Genomic DNA, 20969 nt, shown 5'->3' on the forward strand with positions numbered 1-20969 from the left:
CCATCAAAGTTGTGGAGAACACATTCAAACATGTACAAGCGACCGACTCATATTTACTCGACAATAAAGATGTAAAGGGGAGGTTTTGCTTCCAATGTCCCCGATTTGATAGATCCAAACCTTTTAAAGTGTGTTAGTAAAATAGTTTATCAGCTCATCAACATGGCTTCAGAAAAAAAAAACAGTACCGTCAGAAGTTATTATTATACTTTCGCACATGACTTAAAACTGCATCTCTTATTTTGTTGACATCGTTGAGCGTCTGTCAGGATTTTCAGAGTACATAGTTGCCTGTTTTTTTAATTAAACCTCAGTAACAGGTCCCAGTGCTAGGTGAATTTGTTCCTCTTCATAAGGGGGTGCCACAGGGTTGTGTATTGGGCCCACTCTTATTTGTAATTTATATCAATGACTAAGGTCTAAATGTGTCTGATGCAAGTTTCCATTTCTATGCTGAAGACACCGTTAAATACTGCTATGGCTCATCCCTCTTTCAGCCATTGAACTGCCGCAGAAAGCTTTTATAGCTGCCCGGGACTCATTAATTTACTTACAGCTTGTTCTTGGGAATGATAAAAAAAGTTTATGTTGTTTTCTAACTTGTCTCAAATGATTTCCACAGTGTTTCCTCTAAAGGGCAATAAAATAAAAGTGATTCATTATTATTATTATTTAACAGCATTTTATATTTGTTTGTTGCTACCTCTTGGCCTGCACTCCCTTGAAAAAGTGAAGCATCACAATAGAAGTCATTTACAACAACTAAATAGGGGCAATAGAAGATGGGTACCATTTTGTCTATTTTCACATTTATTTAAACGAAATTCACAGTTGACATGGAACAGTTCTCAAACTTTTTCCACCAAGTGTCACCACCAAAAAATAAAACACAGTAGTGTAGTGCTAAAAAAAAGGCAATTAATTCATAACATTATGCAGTATGAGCATTTGCCCTGCACTTACATAAAAAGAATTTCTACTTCAATGATTTGTTTCAAATGGATAACACGTAAAAGTTACATTAAAATTATCCAAATAAAAGTTTATTTGTATTCATAACTGTTGGTCATTTTTAGATTTTATTCCTGTCTCAAACACAAAACACAATCAAATGGTTTGCTGCAGTACCAAAATATAAATGTACCAAAGTCCGCCACTAGAGGGCACTGCTTCACAAAAGACGCTGCAAATTGGACCAGAAGACGCGGATAAACATGATTAAATTACAATATACACGCACTTCTCGTAAACACAATATTTCATGCAACACAACTGACAGCTAAACCCAAATGAAACGTTTTAAGTAACTCCAGCATCATCACCACCACACTGGCAGCTCATCGTACCTACAACACAACAAAGGTTACAAATTATTCCAATAGAACTGAATCAATTGTGGCGAGAACAATAAAATAGCAACTTCTTTTTAAGCATCAGTTTGTAAGCATTACTATATTTCTAATAGGACTATTAAGAGGTGCATAAACACCAAGCTATATACAACAGCAAAATAAACACTACAGTAGAGCAGCTATAACCTTTTATGATGTTTAATAACAATATAATGTGTGATTAATAATTAATAATTGAAGTGAAACCTACGTGTCCTCTGAGGGACTCGCGTTAGTCTAAACATTAAAAGATATCCCTTAAATAATGAGAAATGTCCTATAAATGTATTTTCAGTTGAAATGAGTCTTTGCTAGTGTAAAAAGTCAAACATTTGTCTGAGAATGAGTTACATTTTGTCATTAACAAAAAGCAACAAGATATTTAGAGCACACTGGAGACCATCTAACAAGCGTCACTGCCCCTTTTTTTTTTTTTTTTATGTCTGCTTCTACGCAAGTGTTGGGATGTTCCATTTGTTATCTCAAAACCCTGAAATAATTTGAAATCTTGCAGTCCAAAATGCTACTTTTAATACTACAAAGTTACAAAATATTGCTCAAGTGACATTTAAAGCAGTGATAACAAGATATCATTCCACAGTGTAATTCTAAAAAAAAAATGCACAAAACTATAAAACCAAAAATGATGCATACCTGCCATAACTGGAGTCGGGGATGGCCTCTGTGCTCTCCTTTACAAACACATCAGAAAACATTGTATCCGGAATGTCTCGTTTTCCATATCTGCGCAAAGATAAGAGCCGAGCAACATGTCAATACTTGGCTGTCAATAATGACACCGACCACATTGTCACTCACCTCTGCCTCGTAATGAGGTTGATGTAGTGTCGGAGTGCAGAGTAGTATTTGGCCAATTCCTCCGGGGGTGCTCCTTCTTTGGGGCTGACAGGCTTGCGTGGATACGCATCAATGCCCGAGTGAACGCAAGCCAGCAGGCAGAGGACCACAACCAGCGACATCCCAGCAGAGAATCCTGGATCACATGGAAGAAACCAAAAACTTTAGAATCATCATCCAGTATCCCCCCCAAAAACGCACAATTTCTTATCCAGAAAGCAAATAAGTGAACATCCCGAAGAACGTACGTTGTTAGAAGATGAAGATTATGCCTGGAGGTGACTTGTGATGTTTTCCAAGCTCTTGTGTCAGCCTCCAAGCGTCGCCAGGGTTTTATACAGGGTGTGTCAAATGGGGGAGGCGGCAAATTTCACTCACCAACAACCCTCTGGAGAAACATTCAATTAGTAATCTCCACCAATGACACAAAAGTCAGTATTTGTCATTTTGTGACTAAATACTAAATGCGTAAGACATCAAATTGAGATGACCTTTGCGTATTCTCACACGTTGCACATCATTTCACTTGCGAATCACTGTACACATTCTGAGGGCACAGTAATATTTGGGCAAAGTGACAATTGTAAATAGAATCAAGGCATAGACTTCTTGATTTCAGGCCAACACAGGATTTTAATTCAAGTATTAGAATTTTTGTTTAAATACTATAATCATATGAACATTTTCTTAAAGACGGGTTGTTTTCGAAAACACACGCATTCAAATCTAAAAATTGGATAAAATGAAACAATTATTGTGTTGTTATGACATATATATATATATTTTCCTGATGACGACAACAAGGGCACTTAACAGTGACTACTATCTTTGTCCAAATACGTTTGTACCACACAGACAGTAGAAAACTGTGGCTAAGTGCATTAGAGTGCAGGGAGTCCACATGTGCACAAAAGGATCAATACCTTTTGAATCATACAAATCCCAGCAAATGTGTTTTACAACATGATCGGCTCCTAAGCAGCCGACGTCCATTAAGCCATTAAACTTAAATGAATTGCACAAACACTGGCTGGCGTACAATTGATTTCAATTTCAAGCCTTTAAATATTAAATAAGAAAATGAATGGGGCGACCCGATCATTTGTAAAGAATTAGAGGCTTTTTTTTTTTCCCAACAACTATAAGAATGTCGAGTTTATAGCAATGGCTGATGATATGTTTTCACATTAAGGAGAATTGTGATCACTTTGTGCTTTCTTAATAAAAGCACAGAGCCCGTGTGAACAAATAACACGATTAATCTGAGGTAAAAGCTTAATAAAAGCAAAATTACATAAATTAAACAAGAGCATGCTTTTGCAAACACATCAGTGCAATTTGAATGGATTGTAAACAGCGGCACTACCGCCCACACTGAAAGCAACTTGGCAAAAAAAAAAAAAAACAAGCCCCCAAATCATCTAAAAATTGTCAGTACTGAAATGTTTGAGGTGGAGGTAATAGAGGTCTCAAAAGCTTTCAGGCCACTTTAACACAACTATTTTGTGAGAATGAGAAGAGCATTACGGTGGATTAGATAGTTTTTGCACAAAATGTGCAAAAACAACTTTTAGCCGTTTCTGTATTTTACAATAAAACAAGCACGAGAGAATAATACATTTGCATGCTATTCGAAGAATACAATTAAAATTATTAATTAAAATAATTAATAATATAAAAACAATAAAATAAATAAGAAATATATAATAATTAAAATATGTATATACACACGCTGATGATTACTCACACTCATATTCTCACGTTACTTGGTGACGATCAAACCCACCCAACCCGAAACAAAGTGTGCCCACTTACTCATTAGTGACTCACCAATAAGTAACAGTGTGAGCAAAAAGTTTGACCAACACTTTTGCTTTAAAATCAGTCGGCCGTCTTTAAAAAAGTAATGAGCTGTGGTGTCCAAAGTGAAGAAACCTCATTTTTCTTTCACAGTATGTAAACACAATGGCCATTAATGGAGATGACTCGAGCTGGTAGAACGACTGCAGTGGCTAATGACAACACGAGCCATGGTAGTACTGAGGTTCTACTAGCAGGATAATATTTGCTTACCTGTTGTTGCGCATTGTTTCTTGACATTTTCCGTCATGCTGGCTAATGGTGTAAGTCATTCATCTTCACATCATCATCCTGTGGGAAAAAATATTGAAGAGCAGAAGGCATCTAATCTCTAAATTCATTAGTTGGACATTTTGCTAATGTTCTGATCCAGTGTGACGCACAGCGGGGTAAATGACATAAAACGGTCACTTGCCAGGCCGAGGATTGTTTATGGTCTTCAAACGTAATGACAAATTTAAGGCATTACTGGTATTTAGTGGAAAGAAAAATGTCAAGGAAAAATACTAAATAATTAAGGTGAAGAAATTAGCAAAGAGCAATTTAGAAAAATATGAATTTATTTTAAACCGTCCATATTATTTCACAAGGAATTTCTCACAAAAAAGAAAAATGATCCGATTGAAAATGTGTTTTATCATTTAGTGTCTTCTAGGTCATATATGAAGTCCTCAGGCAGCTTCTCGTCAGGAATTTTGCTTAGCTGCTCATCGTAGGAGCGCAGAGTCCACAGTTTGTCCAGTTCGTACACTTCTCTAGTTTCTGGAAGCATGAAGTGAACAACTATATTGCCTGAGGGAAACAAAAAAACATGAGAAAAAATTTATACTTGCAAGTGTGACCTTGAAAATAAATAAAGTGAATACGTTACATACCAAAGTCAATACACATCCAGTTGTCTGCAGTCTTTCCTTCGAGCTTAACATGAGCATCGTGATCGTTCTTCATGAATTTGTACTAAAGGATGTAGTGGTGATTGTTGGGAAAAAAAAAACTGCTGACAGGTGTCAGAAGTAAATTGATCAATTGCAGGTCACTTACTACTTTAATGGCATAAAGTGCCATTGCGCGTAGGTGCCTCGGTGATACGCCGCTGACAACGATGAAGTACTCGGTGTATTTGACGTGCTCGGGTACTTTGATCACGCAGATGTCAGCGGCGTTTTCTTGACGTAGGAGAGCCACAAGCACGTCCAGGTTGAACGTCTCAGGGGGCCCTGCAGATTATCAAAATATTTATTAACAGGGAAACAAATGACTTGGTAAAAAAAATACAACTGCAAGGTCAGACACAAGCAACATGTAGACACTAGAGGCACTAGACACTTGCTGTACCCGGTAATGCACAAGTGAATGAAAGCTTAAGGACGCTAAGTAGTACATACTTAAAGACTGTAGTTATGCAACCTAGTGGAGAATGACTGATTTCATCAATATTGCAAGACATTGACAAATAAGTCATCATATAAAGCATCTTATTTACTTGAACATGATACAACTAGTTACAAATATTACACAAAACATCTGAACTGCAATTAGGTCATAATTTTATTTTTCCAAAGTTTGATACAATTAATGGCATGAAGGAATACCTCACTCCAGAATTATGAAAAACCTACTTATCCCCGGTTCTCTACATATTGCGATTTATGAAAATATGGGAAATTAGGAAACTGACACCATCCAAATTGAAGCCACTTTAATGTGAATACTGTAATTACTTTTTCAACGCTACTTCAATTCCATAAATCTTTGCAATGAAGGAAATTAGCTTCTTTCAAAACGCCGAACGGGATGAAATTACACCCCTCGGTGGCTATAATGAAATCAAATGGAAGGTTTTAACTCACTTTGGCTCGGGTGACGCTTGTCATTAGAGTCGCCATCCATCTCGAGTGATTCATCCCGAATAACGTCAGACCTCGTCAGTAAATCACGATGGCCGGAGTCCATTTCCGAAAAGCATCTTTTCTTGTTCAAGTGGTGCATATGCGGGGAGCATGCGGTTAAACATGTCAAATGTCGACGAATGTAACGGCGATGACAAGGAACTGTAGTGACCAAACACTGCCTTGTAAAGACACGACTCTGCTCTATTAATAATTTACTTACACATACAAGTGGCTTAATGCACTTAAAAATATTCATTGTTTGACATTAGTACAACGCGACGACAACAACCTTCTACTTTCTACCGGATAAACACGGAAGTACAATACGTGCTTGGGATTTGATTGGTTCGCAAGTCTTCTTCGTGTGCTGTGATACACCGTGCAGCTGTACATAGCGCCCCCTATCAACTTCAACCGAATCGTGCTGCAGGTATTTTTTTGGACGATTCTGCATTGATAAATTAAGGGCACGGAATGAATTGTTACAATAAAAAAAAAATACATATAACGCAAAGTATGTTTAAAAATACTTTCTGTTTCACTTCTGATGTCTCAATACCAGGTGACGTTGAAATGTAACAAATTGAAACCAGATTTTCTGGTCATGCTGGCTATTACGGAAATGGTTACAAAAAAAACGTTCTGGAATTAGATAAGAGGGAACAAAGTGCGTCACAGTGTCAAGAGGGAAAAAGCAAACGCATTTATAAACAATAATTATTGTTTATTTCTGTGCAGAATTCCTGCAATGAAATAAAAACGATGTATTTAAAAAATCCAGAAGAAGCCTTAATGTGCAGTATTGAATACCTTAAGTATTCAGAGAAGCTGATACTAACACTACCTGAGATATTTCTAGTGTATCAGCATTACATTTTAAAATTGAAATACACCATGTAAACATAAGATTATTATGGCTATGCAGCAATGTACTTTTGGTACATTTTGTTCCCTTTCTCTGAAAATAAAATAGTTTTAGCGCTAACTTTTCATCAAAGTCAAGAGTCCATTCGGACATTCAGTCTCAAGCCCACAGGAATATGGTCTGTCAAGCCAGCCAGTTGGGTAATAAATGATACCTCTTCCACTTCCTAAAAGAAGAGGAGAAAAAAAACAACTTCATTTTATACATCAACAATATACAAGCATGCGATTTGTGTGAACACGTCATATAAAAGGATAATTAATAGTGTTTACATACGGTTTGGCAGTGCTTGGAAATGGAGTTTTCCCGAAATAGGATATAATCAATCCTCCGTCCAATCCACGGCTGGTCAATTTCGGGGTAAACCAAGGGCGAGCCAGCGGCGGGAACGGGAGGGCAGATGTAACACTTTCTCAGCATGTCGTTCTCCAACGTTCTGCATACAGACACAACATTTATTTTCTTGCCATTATTTCATTTCTGTTGATATTCAGAGGATTTCCACGTTTTACTTTTGCAGGTTTTCTGGGCTGTTTACATCATCGTCGTACAACGTTGGCTGCTCGAGCAGAGTTCCTGTAATGCAGAAACGACCGTTTATATTATTTTATCATCAAACGGCACATCACGTGTTTTGGCCAATCGTACGCACCGATGACCCAGGGCTTCTCTTTCCCTGGCCCTGCTCTGCAAGGGTCTTTGTATTCCTCAAAGAGACTGTGATTTTGTTCCAAGGTGTCATCTAGACAGACGAGAGAGAACAAGGTTGATATTAAAGTGGATAAATTGGGGGCAAATGGCACTGGCGGGGCGAGTAAAACACACCCGGTGAGCAGTTGTCAAAGTTGAAGTCTCCACAGAGCACATCAAAAACCACTTCTTCATCCGGCTGCCTATTGGCTGCTTGGAAATCACCGATCCACTTGGTGACCATGTTCAGCTGCTCACAGCGGATCGCTCCTTCACCTTGTTCAAAAAGTCAGTCGTGTTTACCTTTCAATCTCCTCAAAATAGTCTGGAAATGTTTCTTTACCTTCTGGTGCATGAAGGTGGATACAGTTGAAATAACCAACCAGTTTCGTCTGCTTCTGATTTTTCCCGAGGAACACCTGGAAATAAAACAATTCATTTTGGTAGTCGATTTGTGGGCCTGATGGAGTCGTTCAAACAAAAAACAAGCACCTTAGTGGAAAGAAGGCCCTTGGCAGCCAGCGCGTCTTCCCCTTTACTGTTGGGAAAGCAGTGGTACTCGGCGTCCACGACGGGGAATCGGCTGGCCAAGAAGAGGCCGCTGTTGAAGAACTTAAAAGAGGAACAGCTACACGGGGGTTGGCAGGCGTACCCCCCGATGTCGTAGAGTATATGTGCAAACAAAGGACTCAGCGCATGGGTGAGTTTCTGCGCGGCCCTCTTATCAAACACTTCCTCTAAACAGAGAATGTCCACATGGGCGGGAAACATGGTGGACACTTCCCATGACACGTCGCCCAGCTGGCCGAGTCCCTGAGAGAGCAAACGCCGATTCGAGTTCTGGTTGGAGTTGTGTTGGATGATATCGGAGGGTTCTATTGTGTCATCACAGGGGACGTAAACCACATCACTGTTGAGATTTGGGATTGAAGCCTGTCTGTCTGTCGCGCCGTACGTCGAGGCGCTCGACGTGGGGAGTATACTGTTGGAAGGGCTAAGAGCACCGCAGCTGCTGGGAGAGTCGATAACGATACGGATATTGGGTCGGCCCACGCCCCGAGCGATAGACTCGCCGATAGCGGCGGCTCTTTTCTGGGTGTGTCCCAGATTATTGAAGCGAGCCAGACTGTCAGGCAAGAGACACAAGTTGGCCGAGGCGAAGACGAACGACCCCTTCCCCTCAAGTTCCAAGCCTGTGTGCGTCTCACTCTGGAGTGACGCTGACTCTCGGTGGTAGCAGAAGGGTCTGCGGCACGCCTGCAGCGGGGCCCACAGTAGGAAGCCCAGCAAGGCCACGGGAGCAGTCACCACAAAGAGGACGAGGAACACGATGGAGCCGAAGACGACTTTGAGGGGGTAGAGGTAGCACGTGTCCTCTCGTCTCCGCTCGAGGGTGGTCAGCTTGCACACGGCGATGAGGCGGTCGAGGAACCAGAAACATGGCAGAATCAACACCCATCCCGCCGCGTGGGTGACTGCAGCACACGGGTTAGAGAATGGGGATGACCGCAGGGCCATGGTGCAAAGCTCACCAGACTAAATTCAGGTGTCGCCGCATCTCTCCACTGAACACTATGAGAAGAAAAAAAAGTTACGTTACGACACTGCCTTACAATAGAATGTGGTTTTACAAGATGAGCAATGCTGCCCAACAATATTTCACTAGTTAATATTTTGCTATGTTGCATTTTCGAATGCAGGATGCAAACTCCACCAGAAAAGTTGAAATGCTGGAGTATTAATTTGAATTTCAAACTGTGAGGCAAACGTGCTAACCACTCTACCACCTTGCAAGATAAGATAAGAAAAGGTGGCGCCGAGAGACAAAACATACAAAATTACTCATGCATATATTGATATTAAAATTGTGCGTCACAAAAAACGTGCCAGGAAAAGATAACGTCTTACTTTAACAGCATTACAACGCCTGTAATGTATTTGAAATGAGTCAGCTGAATTCAGGGCGGGCGGAACATTCAAACAACCAGGAAGTTGAATATTGACAGTCATCCGTTCAAACTAGCTTTCGCTCATGTTGCTGTGGTTTTATTTTCTGTATCACATTCTGCTTTATGACTGACGATTCAAACTTTTCTTTCGTACTCGTTATGCTTCCGACTCAACATTTCTTCCTCCTTCAGGTGTGTACTCCAGTCATCGCTCCTGTTTAGGTATGCTAAGCTAACATTGTTGTAAACACGATAAAATCAAAATACACTGTTAAATGTCGCGGGTATTGTCGTATGATGTACGAGGACGCGTGTACAAGTTTCCCGACATAGCCCACAGTATTGTCAACCTACGGATATAAAGTGCGAATGTATGAAATGTATGCAATGATGGTTAGCCTCGACTGCTAACTCAAGACATTCCTACCTTTCGGTAAGAAAACTAGGGCGGACCATTTCGACAGCACGACATGTTGGAGTAAATCTACTCAGTGTAACATTTCAAGTCTTGTATTGGTGTATTCAATAATAAACTTGACGTTTTAAGAAAAATGAGTGATTTAATGAAGTAATCCAAATCAGATACTTACCACGTAGTCCCTCATTACGGACCGAGTTTGCCGATCCGTAATGACGTCACACGGGTGGTTTAAACCCATGTGTCACGTGATCTTACCTGTGGTCACGTGATGAACATACCTGACCCAGGCACGGTCGACACTTGAGCGACGCAGAATCTCATTTTTTGTAGGTGGCAAAGTTATGTGGCTTGACACATGCTCTGTTTAAGGCATGTTTTTGTTTCACGTTTGTCACTAAAAGCGTTGACAAATTGTGATAAGAAATGAATTGAGGTCAAAGTACAAGCGGTAATCTGAACCGCACCATAGTTCAAACAAAGATTTTCAGGAACACTGCATTAGTGGGTTTGAACATTTATAGTTTATATCTTTTTGTCCGGTTTTAAGAGCACACACATTTGGAAAAACGTGCAAATATGAGCAATTAGTCAAATGTATGACAACGTTTTGCACTAACTGTGATGTACTTAAAGGTTTAATGAGGAAAAATATTACAATCTACATAAACTTTCAGAATAGTATCACCACTGATTAACATTTAGATTTTTAAAAAAGACAAGGTGAAAAAAAAGATAATTTACCACTATGATTCACAACAACAACAAAAAAAGTGACAAGAAGATCTCACTTCCACCAACACAATCAGCAAAAACGGCACTCTGATGTCATTTTCTCCCACTTTCTGTCGCTCAGTTGCCCCTGGCCCTTCCCACAATTGTGAGAATGTAGAGAAAGATATTGATGACGTCCATATACAGATTGAGTGCGGCAAAGACATATTCTTCAGGATGCAGGGACAGCTTCTTGTTGCCAAGCAGTAGCTGGGTGTCCACTGCCAAAAACTGGAACAAATGAAAGAACTCAAGACATGACATGAAATGAACCTACTCATAAGAAATTTCAAAGTGGATGACTTACACAGGTGAAAAGCAAGGCTCCCAGTCCAGCATAGAATATGTGCAGGACCTTGTTCTGCATGATGATGCATAGCAGGCCGAAGAGGATAAGGACAACCAAGCAGACGAACATCACACCATAACAGGAAGTGAAGTCATACTTGGTCTGTGGAGGGATGACAAGCATGGCATTTAGAAGTCATGCTGCTCCTCAAACTTGTTGCGCTGCATGTGTCAAATAGAAACCTGAAGAGAGAAGATGACCACTGTGAAGCAGACCACCGCTGTGATGCCCAATGCTATGACCACTACGTCCGTTTCATGAAAGCTGGCAATCATTCCCACCATATACGAAAGGCTCAGGGTCAAGATGGACTGAAAACAAGACAATAATTGTTAGTGAGAACTATAAAAAATAAACTGAAATAAAGGAATTGCACAAATGCACACAACCTTTACATATTGTAGAATTTGGTTCAAACGAAAAAAAAAAAAGGATTTATAACAAACCAGGAAAGTAAAACATTGCTTACTAATGCAATCAGGTTCCATGGATGCTTCCTGCGGAGGTCTCCAAAGCAGCCGATGGCGCACACGCTCGCAAAGAATATGACGTAAGCCACGATGTATGGCCAGAAGTTCTGTCTTGAGTACAATTTGATTTGGGCTACGAAGGTGAAAACCATCACGAAGGTGAACGTAACTGTCAATTGAGCAGTTAGCACCAAGAACACCTGCAGGGTGAAAGCAGCAACATATTCTTTAGTTATACGAAGTACATTAATTGCGCTCATTCAGGTTTGTGCCTTGACCACAGGGGGGCAGTATAATACAATCATTATAACACAAACAAAGACGACTCTCACATCTAAGCAATCCAGTAAGCTGCAGTAATATTATTAGGTTTTTTTTGCACAAGTTAAAGAATATACAGCATTATTGTCAGATTATGTTTTGCAACATGTGGCTCCATTAAGGATGGATGACATTTTATAATAATGCCAATAATGTATCTATTCATTAATAAATTGAATCATTTCTTTCACTGTCATATTTTTCATCATTTCTCATCGTACCTTCCGAATGAAAGCTCTTCTTATGGTTTTGTTATCCATTCCGAAACTTAAGTCTTCGTTCTCATCAAATGATGGCGGGTCCTCCACACTGTGGTAAGCATCACCTGAAGGGTCAGCTACCAACAAGAAGGTACAAAATAATCATTAATGTACAGTCAGAAATGAAAGAAGGGGGGGGGGGGGGTAACACACGGTTGCTTACCGCATATATCGTCGTGAAAGCCGTAGGAAGGTGGCGAATACGGCGAGGATGTTTTGGTGCTCATCCCGAAAGCTCCAGGTACACCAGGCCCAAAAGCAGCCGGTGGAGGTAGAGGGACACCGCCTGGAGAGCCCACGAAACTGTTCGGGCCTGGTGTGGTATCAGCATAGGACGGCGGAGGTAGCGAGACACCGCCGGGAGAGCCCACGAACATGTTCGGGCCTGACGTGGTATCTTCATACGACGGCGGCACTAATTCATTGTCCAGCCGAGTGTATGCAATTTTATCCGTGGCCATTTTAAGATGCAACAAATTGTAGAGTAGACGGTCCGTTTGTATGTTTACGAATTACACAAGGACGATAAAAAAACAAACGCGCTCAGCTGGAGAGTGTCAGTGACAACAGTACGTGACGTCAAGATCACGTGATTTCCTCATTTCCGGGTTGCGTAATTAATTCATCATCCGTTCGTTTTCGTGTCGCTACAATAAAGCGTAATATTTCTAAAATTGGGCGTGGTTGAATGAATGTCAAATAATTGAAATACTATAAATAGCCTCCATTTGCGGTAAAATAACTCATTGGGCACTGTCTTGAGAGCACTTTTATTTTTCTTCATACAAAATATTACATGAATTCAAAGCCTATTAGAAAAAATAGACAGAACAGAAAAATTAACATTTTGTTGGTAGAGTTCCCTTTATTTCACATACAACAAATTTCCAGATGTGCTCTTTTTTTAATGCATTGTAAAATGCAAGGCAAAATACCTTTGCACTTTACATTCAGTGTCAAGATGACATCAGATGTTTCAAGTTCATAAGATTCCTATCAAAGTGGTCAAGTATAGATATAAAAAAAAAGGCAACATTAAATAGTCTATAAGACAAACATTATAAATCCACAAAAGTTATTGCTACTGTTCCACTCGTCTTTTGTTCTTCATACAAACTGCAGGCTTTAAACATTCACGGCATGCTCTTCATGAACGTTGCAGTGGACCTAACTAAAAAGCAAACACAAAAATAGACTGTTTATTATCGTAAGCTTCCATAATAAATACATAAATAGCATAATTTAAAAGGCACATTCGGAAAGAAAATTTAAGATTCACATTCAAACACCTTTTTTTTTTTTGCTGAGCTTGCTTGATGTGCAATTCATGAGTGAGGGAACTAAGTGCTCCCCCCATCTTGATTACTAAAATGAAATTTCTAGTTAAACCTAAAAATGCACTACAAATTTCAGAGGTGAACTCAATTGGACCTTTTCGAATATTTTAAAAGCAGATGTCGCAGAAGTCCCGCAGTGCAATGTTTCAATACTTTTTGCACAACCTGCTGCTCTAACAAACTGAATGGCAAAATTCACAACGGGTGCTTGATGCATGACAATTTCGAGTTTTCCAGCCTGACTCATTTGCAAGCTGCTAACAAAACTAACAATGCCCTGTTGGGAACCCATTTGCAGCCTCACAATGATGAAGTACTGCTGATGTATTGTTGATTCAAATCAAATTAAGGTCCTCCGGTAAGATTGTAGTACATTTGTGGTTCATCTTAAAATTTCACCCAGAAGCCCAATATCCCTAAGTTTTTTTTTTTTTTAATGTACATACTTAAGGGGAAACGGTCTGCATAGATTCAGCTGATACAAATCCTGAAAAATGCACGAGTGACTCGTTCATATTTCTATACACGTTTTGGTATATAGTGTTGGGGAAGACACTTCATCATAAGACATGAATGCGCTAGGAAACACAGAATATATATATATACAAAAATGAATCATGAGGTTCAGTTAGTCTGCTTTAGTTAATCTTTTTTTTTGTCGATGTATAAATATTAAATAATGGAAAAAAAAATACTGATCTAATTTGAATAAAACACAGCATTTGTTTGCACGTCCTGTGATTTTCTTCACTTTTTCAAGTTAAAAGCTTGTGCGGATGACCCTCAATGTACAGTAACATAACCCCAGTCGGGGGTGATGACTTCTCAACCACGTCATTTTCTTTTCACTGCATGCGATCCGTCTGCAGCTGCTGAGGCTGGTACTGACTGAAGGCGGCGGCGGCGGCCGCAGCCCCCGGAGTGGCGGCGGCGGCCAGCGGCTGCTGGAGCGTGTAGCCGTAGCCGGCTGTGGTCATGTAGCCCGTCGGGGCCGGGGAGGCCGCGTACGGATACTGCTCATAGGCGGCGGCAGCTGCAGCGGCAGCGGTGGCAGCTGCGGCCGAATACTGAGCATAAGCGGCTCCAGTGTAGTCGAGGTATGGCGAGGTGGCTGCGGCGGCGGCAGCTGTCGCCGTGGCACTTGAGGGTTGGACATGAGGGATCATCATACTGGGCTGGACAAAGGCCTGAGGGTAGACATAGTGAGCCGGGATCCTGTGGGACAAAAAGGCAATGATGTCAAAGGTAAGCGGCAACGGGCCATCCTGCAGGCGCCACAAATACGTCAATCCAAGTCCTCAAAAAAAACACAGCAAATCCATTCATTAACAACTGGGGGGAAAAATCCCTACCGAGATAAGAAAAGTTAAGAAAGCGGCAAAAAACCACAAGCGCAATAAAAGCACCTGAATCTTAAAACGTCAACCCGCCGCCGCAACCCGGCCACAAAATGCGAGCCGACCGCACGACACCGCGTCAAGAAATGAAGTGGACATGATCGTGCCCACACGGCAACAGCACACGTACAGGCATGCCCAAACATGTTAGGATCCTTCAACACAAACAAAAACAATCAACTGCAAACAAGTCCACTTCACTGATTGGGAAACTGAAGAAATAAACGGTAGGGGCGAGGCTACCTTCTGGAGAGTTGCAACAGTTTGAACCATTGAGCAGTGGAAGCCCTTCCAAAAATGTACTAATTAACACTTTTTGAACACAACATACCGTCATTTTTCGGACTATAAGGTCCTGTTTTGGGAAATTTCCATATACTGTATACGGGCACAATGGGAAACAAACCAGCACAGCAAATGAGTCGAACTATATTCGACTTCAATTTGACATCCATACAATTTTAAAAAAATTAAACGATTTTAAATGCGCCTTACAGTCCAAAAAATGTAATCAGATGCACCAAAAATGCAAAAATAACAAATATTGAAATGATCTCATCATAGAATTAAAAAAAAAAACTAGAAAACATTTGTTTCATACATTAAACCTTAAAAGAGCCCTCTTACATTACAACTTATTTGAACTTAGCTTTTTTCCCTTTCTTTTATTATCTCATCTATAAATAACCTGAACCATCTGTGCAATTTGTAAATTAAATCCTTAAGTATCACATACTGTGTCAAAGGTTCCCCGCATTTGTTTTTGGTCAACTTTGTAAAAACTTGCTTTTCACTTTAACTCAAGTGATAGAAGTGGAGCAAGTCACTCAGAAAAATATATGGAGGAGCAGGTGTGAAGGGGTTATATCTGTCCCTCTTGTGGACATACCAGAGCCCCCCACCCACATACAAATGTACACATGCCAAGTTGATTGACAAGGGAGGCTGGAGACAAGGCTATTTTTGCCGCCCTTGTCATGTCCAAAGGACACGCTGTTCTCTTTTCGTGGCGGGGCACTCGTCAAATGAGGCGACTCGGCCATCTCGCATCTATCTCATGGCTTGCACAAAATATCAGATTGGCAAATAATCATCTGGCTATTCTTAGTTTTGACAAACAACTGTTACATTTATATGCGGGGGGAAAAATGGCGGTTGTTTTTCTGTATTTTGTGGATGTTTTTTTCTTTTTTTACATTCATGCCATTGTCACAAAGTTCACTTTCCTTGTTGTAGGTTAGGAAATAAGAAATGTCTCTTCTTTTACAGTATCCGTCAAAAGTTTGGAAACATTATGTAGAAATTGTAATGGAATTATTTGGTCAAAAAAAAAAAAAAAGTTAACTAAAACAGAATATAGTTTATAATTTAGATTCTTCAAAGTAAGGCGTCTTTTGCCCAGATTGGTTTTGATTGTAGTTTAGTTATTATATTCAGAATTTTTTTTTTTATATTGGTTTTGTTATACTACTGCTGATGAGAAAATAATTTTGCCCGTCAGTTTTCACAAACGTGGCCCTTGACCGTGACCTTGTTTTAATCGGACTGCTTTCACAAAGAAGCCTGTCCTTGCTTTGATGCATATTTTACAGTTATTCCAGTCAAGTGGGAAGCTAAATAAAGGTGCTTTGTAAGTCGCCAGGACACATGGATAATCTGCAGCATGGGACCAAAAGGCTTCCACCTGTTGTCCACAGCTGAGCAGCGAAGCCTATGCCATGCATTATTAACAGCGCCGCTCCTTTTTTTTTTCCATCCGAATTTGAGAGGCCGCGGAGATCGTCGTAGCAGACAGCTGCTGCCCGTGAGGCGCGTACAGATCTCGTGTCTGCAGCCCGTAACATTTGTCTATTGACCCAGAGGTCTCCAGTTGGCGGAGTTATTTTCTGCTCGGCATTGCGGGTGTACAACCCGACTCAAAGCAATGGGTTAATTGAAAGGAAACCAAACTCCCGCATGCAGGCCAAGTGTTTGTTTTGTTGCAGGGAATCCGAAAATTGTCCCGTCAGAATCCTTTTGTGTCCGTTCACAACAAAACATGAACGTCTTAATGTTAACTTCAGAAAAAACTGAAAGGAGAATAAACAGCAGGCTCCACTCAGCACAAAGAATTAAAAATTCAACACCGCGTTCGCAGAGTTACACCGTCCTAGCAAAACTCAAATCGTGAACAAAAATAAACTCCCCAGCCCCAAATAGAAATGAGCACACAAGTTAAGCTGAACACCACATCATACTGAAAACAAGGCACACACCAATCTATGTGCTATGAAAACCAACCACAAAAAAAATAAAAACACCAACAATTTAAAAAAATAAATAAAAATAGACACCCATGCATCTAGTCACCATTTTCAGCTCGTTTGTGTATGTTTACAGGTAACACTTTAGCGCTCTGCCCAATAGTAGACTCAGCTATTCCTCAAATCATCATCTGCTATTTTAACCGTTACCGAGCCTGTCAGATCAGAGAGAGACACAAACATGAAGTCAATCCGGCAGTTGGCTAAAGAAGAGGGAGGGGGGTTGGGGTGAGGGACACATGTTCAATTCCGTCACAGTGATTGCCGAGAGGAGCACTCATCATCTCTCATATGTCCTCATTCAGCAAGGTTTAAACAGGTGATAGTCAATAAAAATGTCATGATAAAGTGACAATCCTGTTTTTGTTTTGGGGAGGGGGGGGGGGGCATAGATTGTGCAACATACCCATAGGGCCTTTGGATGAATGCTGGGTGGATCTGAGGCATGCCAAATGCAAAGCCTAGAAAAGGCAGAAAAAAAGTAAATTATGAGCGCTGGAGTGAGTCTATAAACACAATAAATATGAAATAAAATAAATAAATAAAAATGACAACACCATAAGGAAAATGTGGAAAATTCCCTTCAAGTGATATTTTTACCAAACTAAGAATTTCTAGAATTGGTTTTCTTCACTGGAAAAATAATGCTTAAAAAAAAAGCACAGTAATTTCAAGTATTTTTGTTGGTGTTTCTTTTTACACTGCCACTTGCAAAATCTGTTTTCATCTCCATTTTATTCACAGGAGGACAACAGTTCTAGTTTACAGGATATTCTTTTTTTTTTTTTTTTTGACATTTCCTGTTTTGTAGCTTTACGGTGATATTGAGTGAGTATCCAAATAAATAGCCCTCCTGGAGTGAACAATGAGCACCTCTCACCTGGCTGTATGACCCTGGGCTTGGCTCCAAGGTAGGCCAGGTTCACATTGGCCTTTCGGCCATCTATAATGGGGTTGGGGTCTTTGCAGGCTCGATCAGCAGAAGCCCGGTCTGCCATGGTCACCTGTAGGAAGACAATGAATGAGACTTCAAAACAATAACATGCATTTCTATAAACAATGATTAAACTAGCTGACCCCAAAACCTAAGGATGGTACTTAATAAATTGGGTCGCTTTAAATTTCTCAAAATGGTCTAACTATTTTCAATCTCCACAGATGATTCAATGGGGGGGAAAAACAAGATATGGAAACAATTTTGAGTGCAGATATTTTTTTTTCTTTGTGCTGACATACATTGACATATGGTTTATTCTAACAATTAAAAAGAATCTTTTGCAAAATCATCATAATAAATAAAAGCGTGTTTTGGAATTTACGAGTTATGCTGTCAGTAGGCCTAATGCAGAGAATCTTTTAAAGTTTGGCTTTACTCATGCTATAAACTGGTTTCAATACTGTATTCTCCAGAGCTGTATATTAAAAATATATATATATTTGTATTTATTTTTACTTAAGAGTAACTTTGCCACTTTTGCTTGTATACATGGTGCTCCAATTAACTTGACACATGTCAACATGTCACATATTCATACTGGCAGCAACAGAGCCGGTAGCACGTGCTAAAGCAACGTTACAAAACGCCAACTTTTTTTTTTTTTTAAGTTAACACTTACAAATCCATAACCTCTTGACTTCCCCGTCTGTCGGTCTGTGATGACCACAGCCTCTTCAATGTCCCCGAAGACCTCGAAGTACTTCCTGAGACTGGAGTCGGTGGTGTGGTAAGGGAGACCTCCCACGAAGATCTTAGTGAAGGTGGTGTCTTTCTGAGCCGAATGCATATCTTATGGAGTTAATTGAGTTCGAGAAGTTACCAAGTAAACTAGATGGAAAAAGGCACTTAGGAGCTAAGAAAAACGTCTGAGTGGAGGAAGAGTGTGTGTAGAATGTGGCTTAGACAGGACAAGTCCTCCTGTCGCTAGCGAGGAGGAGGAGAAGGAGGAGGAGGAAGAGGACACCTGTTAGTTTGTTGCCCACTTGTCAGAATATGCGACACGTCGAAGTAACTCCACCCAAGAGGCAAGCATCACGCTACAAGTGTCCCACCGCTAGAAGTGCCCCACCGAAGTGCGAAAAAGTGCCCCAAAAAAATGAACGTAAAATGTACTCTTGTTTATTACATTGTGTGGTTTTGTAGCGTTGAATTGAGGTGGTACTTGTGTGCTGAGCGCCCCCTGTTGGTTGGAGGTGGTAGAGGCGTTTTCCTCCTCTGGATAGGAGCACTGAAAAGTGTGTTTAAGTGTGTTTTGTGTGGTTAGGGGTGACGTCGACTCACCTACTTTAATCTCTACTTTAATCTACAGGTATTAGAGACGTAATGGTGATTTATGAGGTTTATTTAAATCAGCTACAGAGGATAAACACAGCCATATTGGCCATCAGGTAGACCTACACACAGTAGGGAAAATAACTTCGTGTTAATCTAATCATAATTAGAGACATTGTCCTCAATTAATTTTTTTTAAATAATAATTTCAGATCATTGTATTATTTGATTCCCAAAAATATTTTTTATAATGTCTTTTTTCATAAAGGAAAATAACTTCATGTTAATCTAATCACAATTAGAGACATCGTCCTCAATTTAAAATGTATTTTTTTTAATAATAATTTCAGGTAATTGTATTATTTGATTCCCAAAAGTATTTCCCATAATGTCTGTGCAAGGCCCACTAACTGCTGGGCTTCTGGCAACGACCACAGGCGCCAACTCAGGCAGAACCGCAGTGTATGAGCGGTATTTAGAAAACAGAATATGATCTGTATAAGGAGGATAATTCCAGATCTCAGTATGATGCAGTAAATTAATACCCATCCCACAGCCAATGAAATATTGGCATTGTGTTTTTCCTTCCAGCTTTTTGTTTTGGATCTCATTAGTGGAAGTGGACCTTAATGTTGCAGTCAATGAGCGTGGAAATGTGACTCCCTCTGCCAAACACACTCCTGTCACACGTTTACACACTCAATATGTCCAATTTATTTGGATCTATTACACAGTGTCTACTGTGAATGTCATTTTTAAACCTGAAGTCAAAATTCCAGGAAGGGGATTCATCTTAAATAGTAGCCACATTTAGATGTATACAGGCTAGAAATACAAGCTGTATCATGTTTTATATGTGTAGTGTGTGTCTCTGAGTACATTTGGAAAGGTCACACAGGGAAAAGCACAGGTGTGCACGCTAAAAAAGAGTTACTGCTGTCAAAGTGTCACGGCACACTGCAGAGACACCAAAATAGAATGCAGTCATTGTTAATGTTACATGCCACACCTGTGCTTTCCCTATATGACAACTTAAATGATGTGTTGTTTTAGAAAATAAATAAATCACCACACATGACCTCGCTGTCCTTTATGGCAGTTGTCGCCCTTTTGTACAAATCTATTGACGTTTAGGCTTGTTTTCACAGTTCTGTGTTTGAAAGTAAAGTTTGTATTGTGTCTTGTTTGGAACAAAATACACTGCAACATGTTAAAACACAAATTTAAAATGAATTTGAATTTTTGCCAGGCAAGTTGCGCTTTCATTTACTATAATCGTTGCTGTTAAATGAAAAGCATGTTTTGATTAAAAAAAACAAAAATGTTGATTAAAACGATATTGTTTTGTTTGCTTGGTATGAAAAAGTCTGAATTTACAAAAACATGTCCAGAGATATCAACAAATATTGGAACTTTTTTCTTTATAGAAAAACTTTATTTGAACATTTATAGAAAAACTTTATTTGAACATTTTTTTAACAAATTATTTTCTTTGTGTTTTGGATT

The 20969-nt window shown here is 39.9% G+C and overlaps 5 protein-coding genes across 6 annotated transcripts; all 5 read right to left on the reverse strand.

Moving 5' to 3' along the window:
• Positions 1 to 787: 787 nt before the first annotated feature.
• LOC119136302 (peptide YY-like) lies at positions 788 to 4553 on the reverse strand. 2 transcript variants are annotated; one of them, XM_037274675.1, is made up of 5 exons: positions 4323 to 4553; positions 2498 to 2637; positions 2211 to 2385; positions 2046 to 2135; positions 788 to 1346 (listed from the first exon to the last, which is right to left on the reverse strand). In XM_037274675.1, the coding sequence occupies exons 3-5, from the start codon at positions 2369 to 2371 to the stop codon at positions 1319 to 1321; spliced, it is 279 nt and encodes a 92-aa protein (XP_037130570.1). In that variant the 5' UTR covers positions 2372 to 2385; positions 2498 to 2637; positions 4323 to 4553; the 3' UTR covers positions 788 to 1318. The 2 variants fall into 2 exon arrangements, with proteins under 2 accessions (XP_037130570.1, XP_037130569.1); XM_037274674.1 differs by lacking the exon at positions 2498 to 2637.
• A 98-nt stretch (positions 4554 to 4651) lies between these two features.
• malsu1 (mitochondrial assembly of ribosomal large subunit 1) lies at positions 4652 to 6330 on the reverse strand. The gene is made up of 4 exons (XM_037274607.1): positions 5960 to 6330; positions 5151 to 5326; positions 4985 to 5066; positions 4652 to 4901 (listed from the first exon to the last, which is right to left on the reverse strand). Exons 1-4 carry the CDS (start codon positions 6255 to 6257, stop codon positions 4747 to 4749), a joined length of 711 nt encoding a protein of 236 aa, XP_037130502.1. The 5' UTR covers positions 6258 to 6330; the 3' UTR covers positions 4652 to 4746.
• A 351-nt stretch (positions 6331 to 6681) lies between these two features.
• Positions 6682 to 10252, reverse strand: smpd5 (sphingomyelin phosphodiesterase 5). The gene is made up of 8 exons (XM_037274407.1): positions 10156 to 10252; positions 8109 to 9188; positions 7960 to 8035; positions 7752 to 7892; positions 7579 to 7668; positions 7439 to 7502; positions 7203 to 7362; positions 6682 to 7092 (listed from the first exon to the last, which is right to left on the reverse strand). The coding sequence occupies exons 2-8, from the start codon at positions 9132 to 9134 to the stop codon at positions 7000 to 7002; spliced, it is 1650 nt and encodes a 549-aa protein (XP_037130302.1). The 5' UTR covers positions 9135 to 9188; positions 10156 to 10252; the 3' UTR covers positions 6682 to 6999.
• Positions 10253 to 10591: 339 nt separating this feature from the next.
• Positions 10592 to 12748, reverse strand: grinab (glutamate receptor, ionotropic, N-methyl D-aspartate-associated protein 1b (glutamate binding)). The gene is made up of 6 exons (XM_037274543.1): positions 12321 to 12748; positions 12119 to 12234; positions 11576 to 11776; positions 11289 to 11417; positions 11065 to 11208; positions 10592 to 10988 (listed from the first exon to the last, which is right to left on the reverse strand). The coding sequence occupies exons 1-6, from the start codon at positions 12616 to 12618 to the stop codon at positions 10836 to 10838; spliced, it is 1041 nt and encodes a 346-aa protein (XP_037130438.1). The 5' UTR covers positions 12619 to 12748; the 3' UTR covers positions 10592 to 10835.
• Positions 12749 to 12996: 248 nt separating this feature from the next.
• On the reverse strand, positions 12997 to 19304 carry rbm24b (RNA binding motif protein 24b). The gene is made up of 4 exons (XM_037274606.1): positions 18811 to 19304; positions 18075 to 18198; positions 17601 to 17655; positions 12997 to 14709 (listed from the first exon to the last, which is right to left on the reverse strand). The coding sequence occupies exons 1-4, from the start codon at positions 18976 to 18978 to the stop codon at positions 14340 to 14342; spliced, it is 717 nt and encodes a 238-aa protein (XP_037130501.1). The 5' UTR covers positions 18979 to 19304; the 3' UTR covers positions 12997 to 14339.
• Positions 19305 to 20969: the final 1665 nt, after the last annotated feature.

This window comes from Syngnathus acus, chromosome 16 (genome assembly GCF_901709675.1).
Source record: "Syngnathus acus chromosome 16, fSynAcu1.2, whole genome shotgun sequence".
NCBI lineage: Eukaryota > Metazoa > Chordata > Actinopteri > Syngnathiformes > Syngnathidae > Syngnathus > Syngnathus acus.

What these genes read in the sequence shown, in the direction of transcription:
- grinab (XM_037274543.1), bottom strand. Translation starts at nt 12,618, where the DNA reads ATGGCCACGGATAAAATTGCATACACTCGGCTGGACAATGAATTAGTG. An exon ending in CTTTCACGACGATATATGCG is followed by an intron (nt 12,235 to 12,320) that starts GTAAGCAACCGT and finishes TCTTGTTGGTAG; the next exon opens with CTGACCCTTCAGGTGATGCT. An exon ending in CATGGAACCTGATTGCATTA is followed by an intron (nt 11,418 to 11,575) that starts GTAAGCAATGTT and finishes TCTTGTTTTCAG; the next exon opens with TCCATCTTGACCCTGAGCCT.
- malsu1 (XM_037274607.1), bottom strand. Translation starts at nt 6,257, where the DNA reads ATGAATATTTTTAAGTGCATTAAGCCACTTGTATGTGTAAGTAAATTA. An exon ending in CAAGCGTCACCCGAGCCAAA is followed by an intron (nt 5,327 to 5,959) that starts GTGAGTTAAAAC and finishes GATAATCTGCAG; the next exon opens with GGCCCCCTGAGACGTTCAAC. An exon ending in CACTTTATGCCATTAAAGTA is followed by an intron (nt 5,067 to 5,150) that starts GTAAGTGACCTG and finishes TACATCCTTTAG; the next exon opens with TACAAATTCATGAAGAACGA.
- rbm24b (XM_037274606.1), bottom strand. Translation starts at nt 18,978, where the DNA reads ATGCATTCGGCTCAGAAAGACACCACCTTCACTAAGATCTTCGTGGGA. An exon ending in AGTCAAGAGGTTATGGATTT is followed by an intron (nt 18,199 to 18,810) that starts GTAAGTGTTAAC and finishes GTCTTCCTACAG; the next exon opens with GTGACCATGGCAGACCGGGC. An exon ending in TTCATCCAAAGGCCCTATGG is followed by an intron (nt 14,710 to 17,600) that starts GTATGTTGCACA and finishes TTTGTCCCACAG; the next exon opens with GATCCCGGCTCACTATGTCT.
- smpd5 (XM_037274407.1), bottom strand. Translation starts at nt 9,134, where the DNA reads ATGGCCCTGCGGTCATCCCCATTCTCTAACCCGTGTGCTGCAGTCACC. An exon ending in CTTTGACAACTGCTCACCGG is followed by an intron (nt 7,669 to 7,751) that starts GTGTGTTTTACT and finishes TCGTCTGTCTAG; the next exon opens with ATGACACCTTGGAACAAAAT. An exon ending in AGCCCAGAAAACCTGCAAAA is followed by an intron (nt 7,363 to 7,438) that starts GTAAAACGTGGA and finishes GTCTGTATGCAG; the next exon opens with AACGTTGGAGAACGACATGC.
- LOC119136302 (XM_037274674.1), bottom strand. Translation starts at nt 4,359, where the DNA reads ATGACGGAAAATGTCAAGAAACAATGCGCAACAACAG. An exon ending in GAAACAATGCGCAACAACAG is followed by an intron (nt 2,386 to 4,322) that starts GTAAGCAAATAT and finishes CATGTGATCCAG; the next exon opens with GATTCTCTGCTGGGATGTCG. An exon ending in CCCGACTCCAGTTATGGCAG is followed by an intron (nt 1,347 to 2,045) that starts GTATGCATCATT and finishes GTTGTGTTGTAG; the next exon opens with GTACGATGAGCTGCCAGTGT.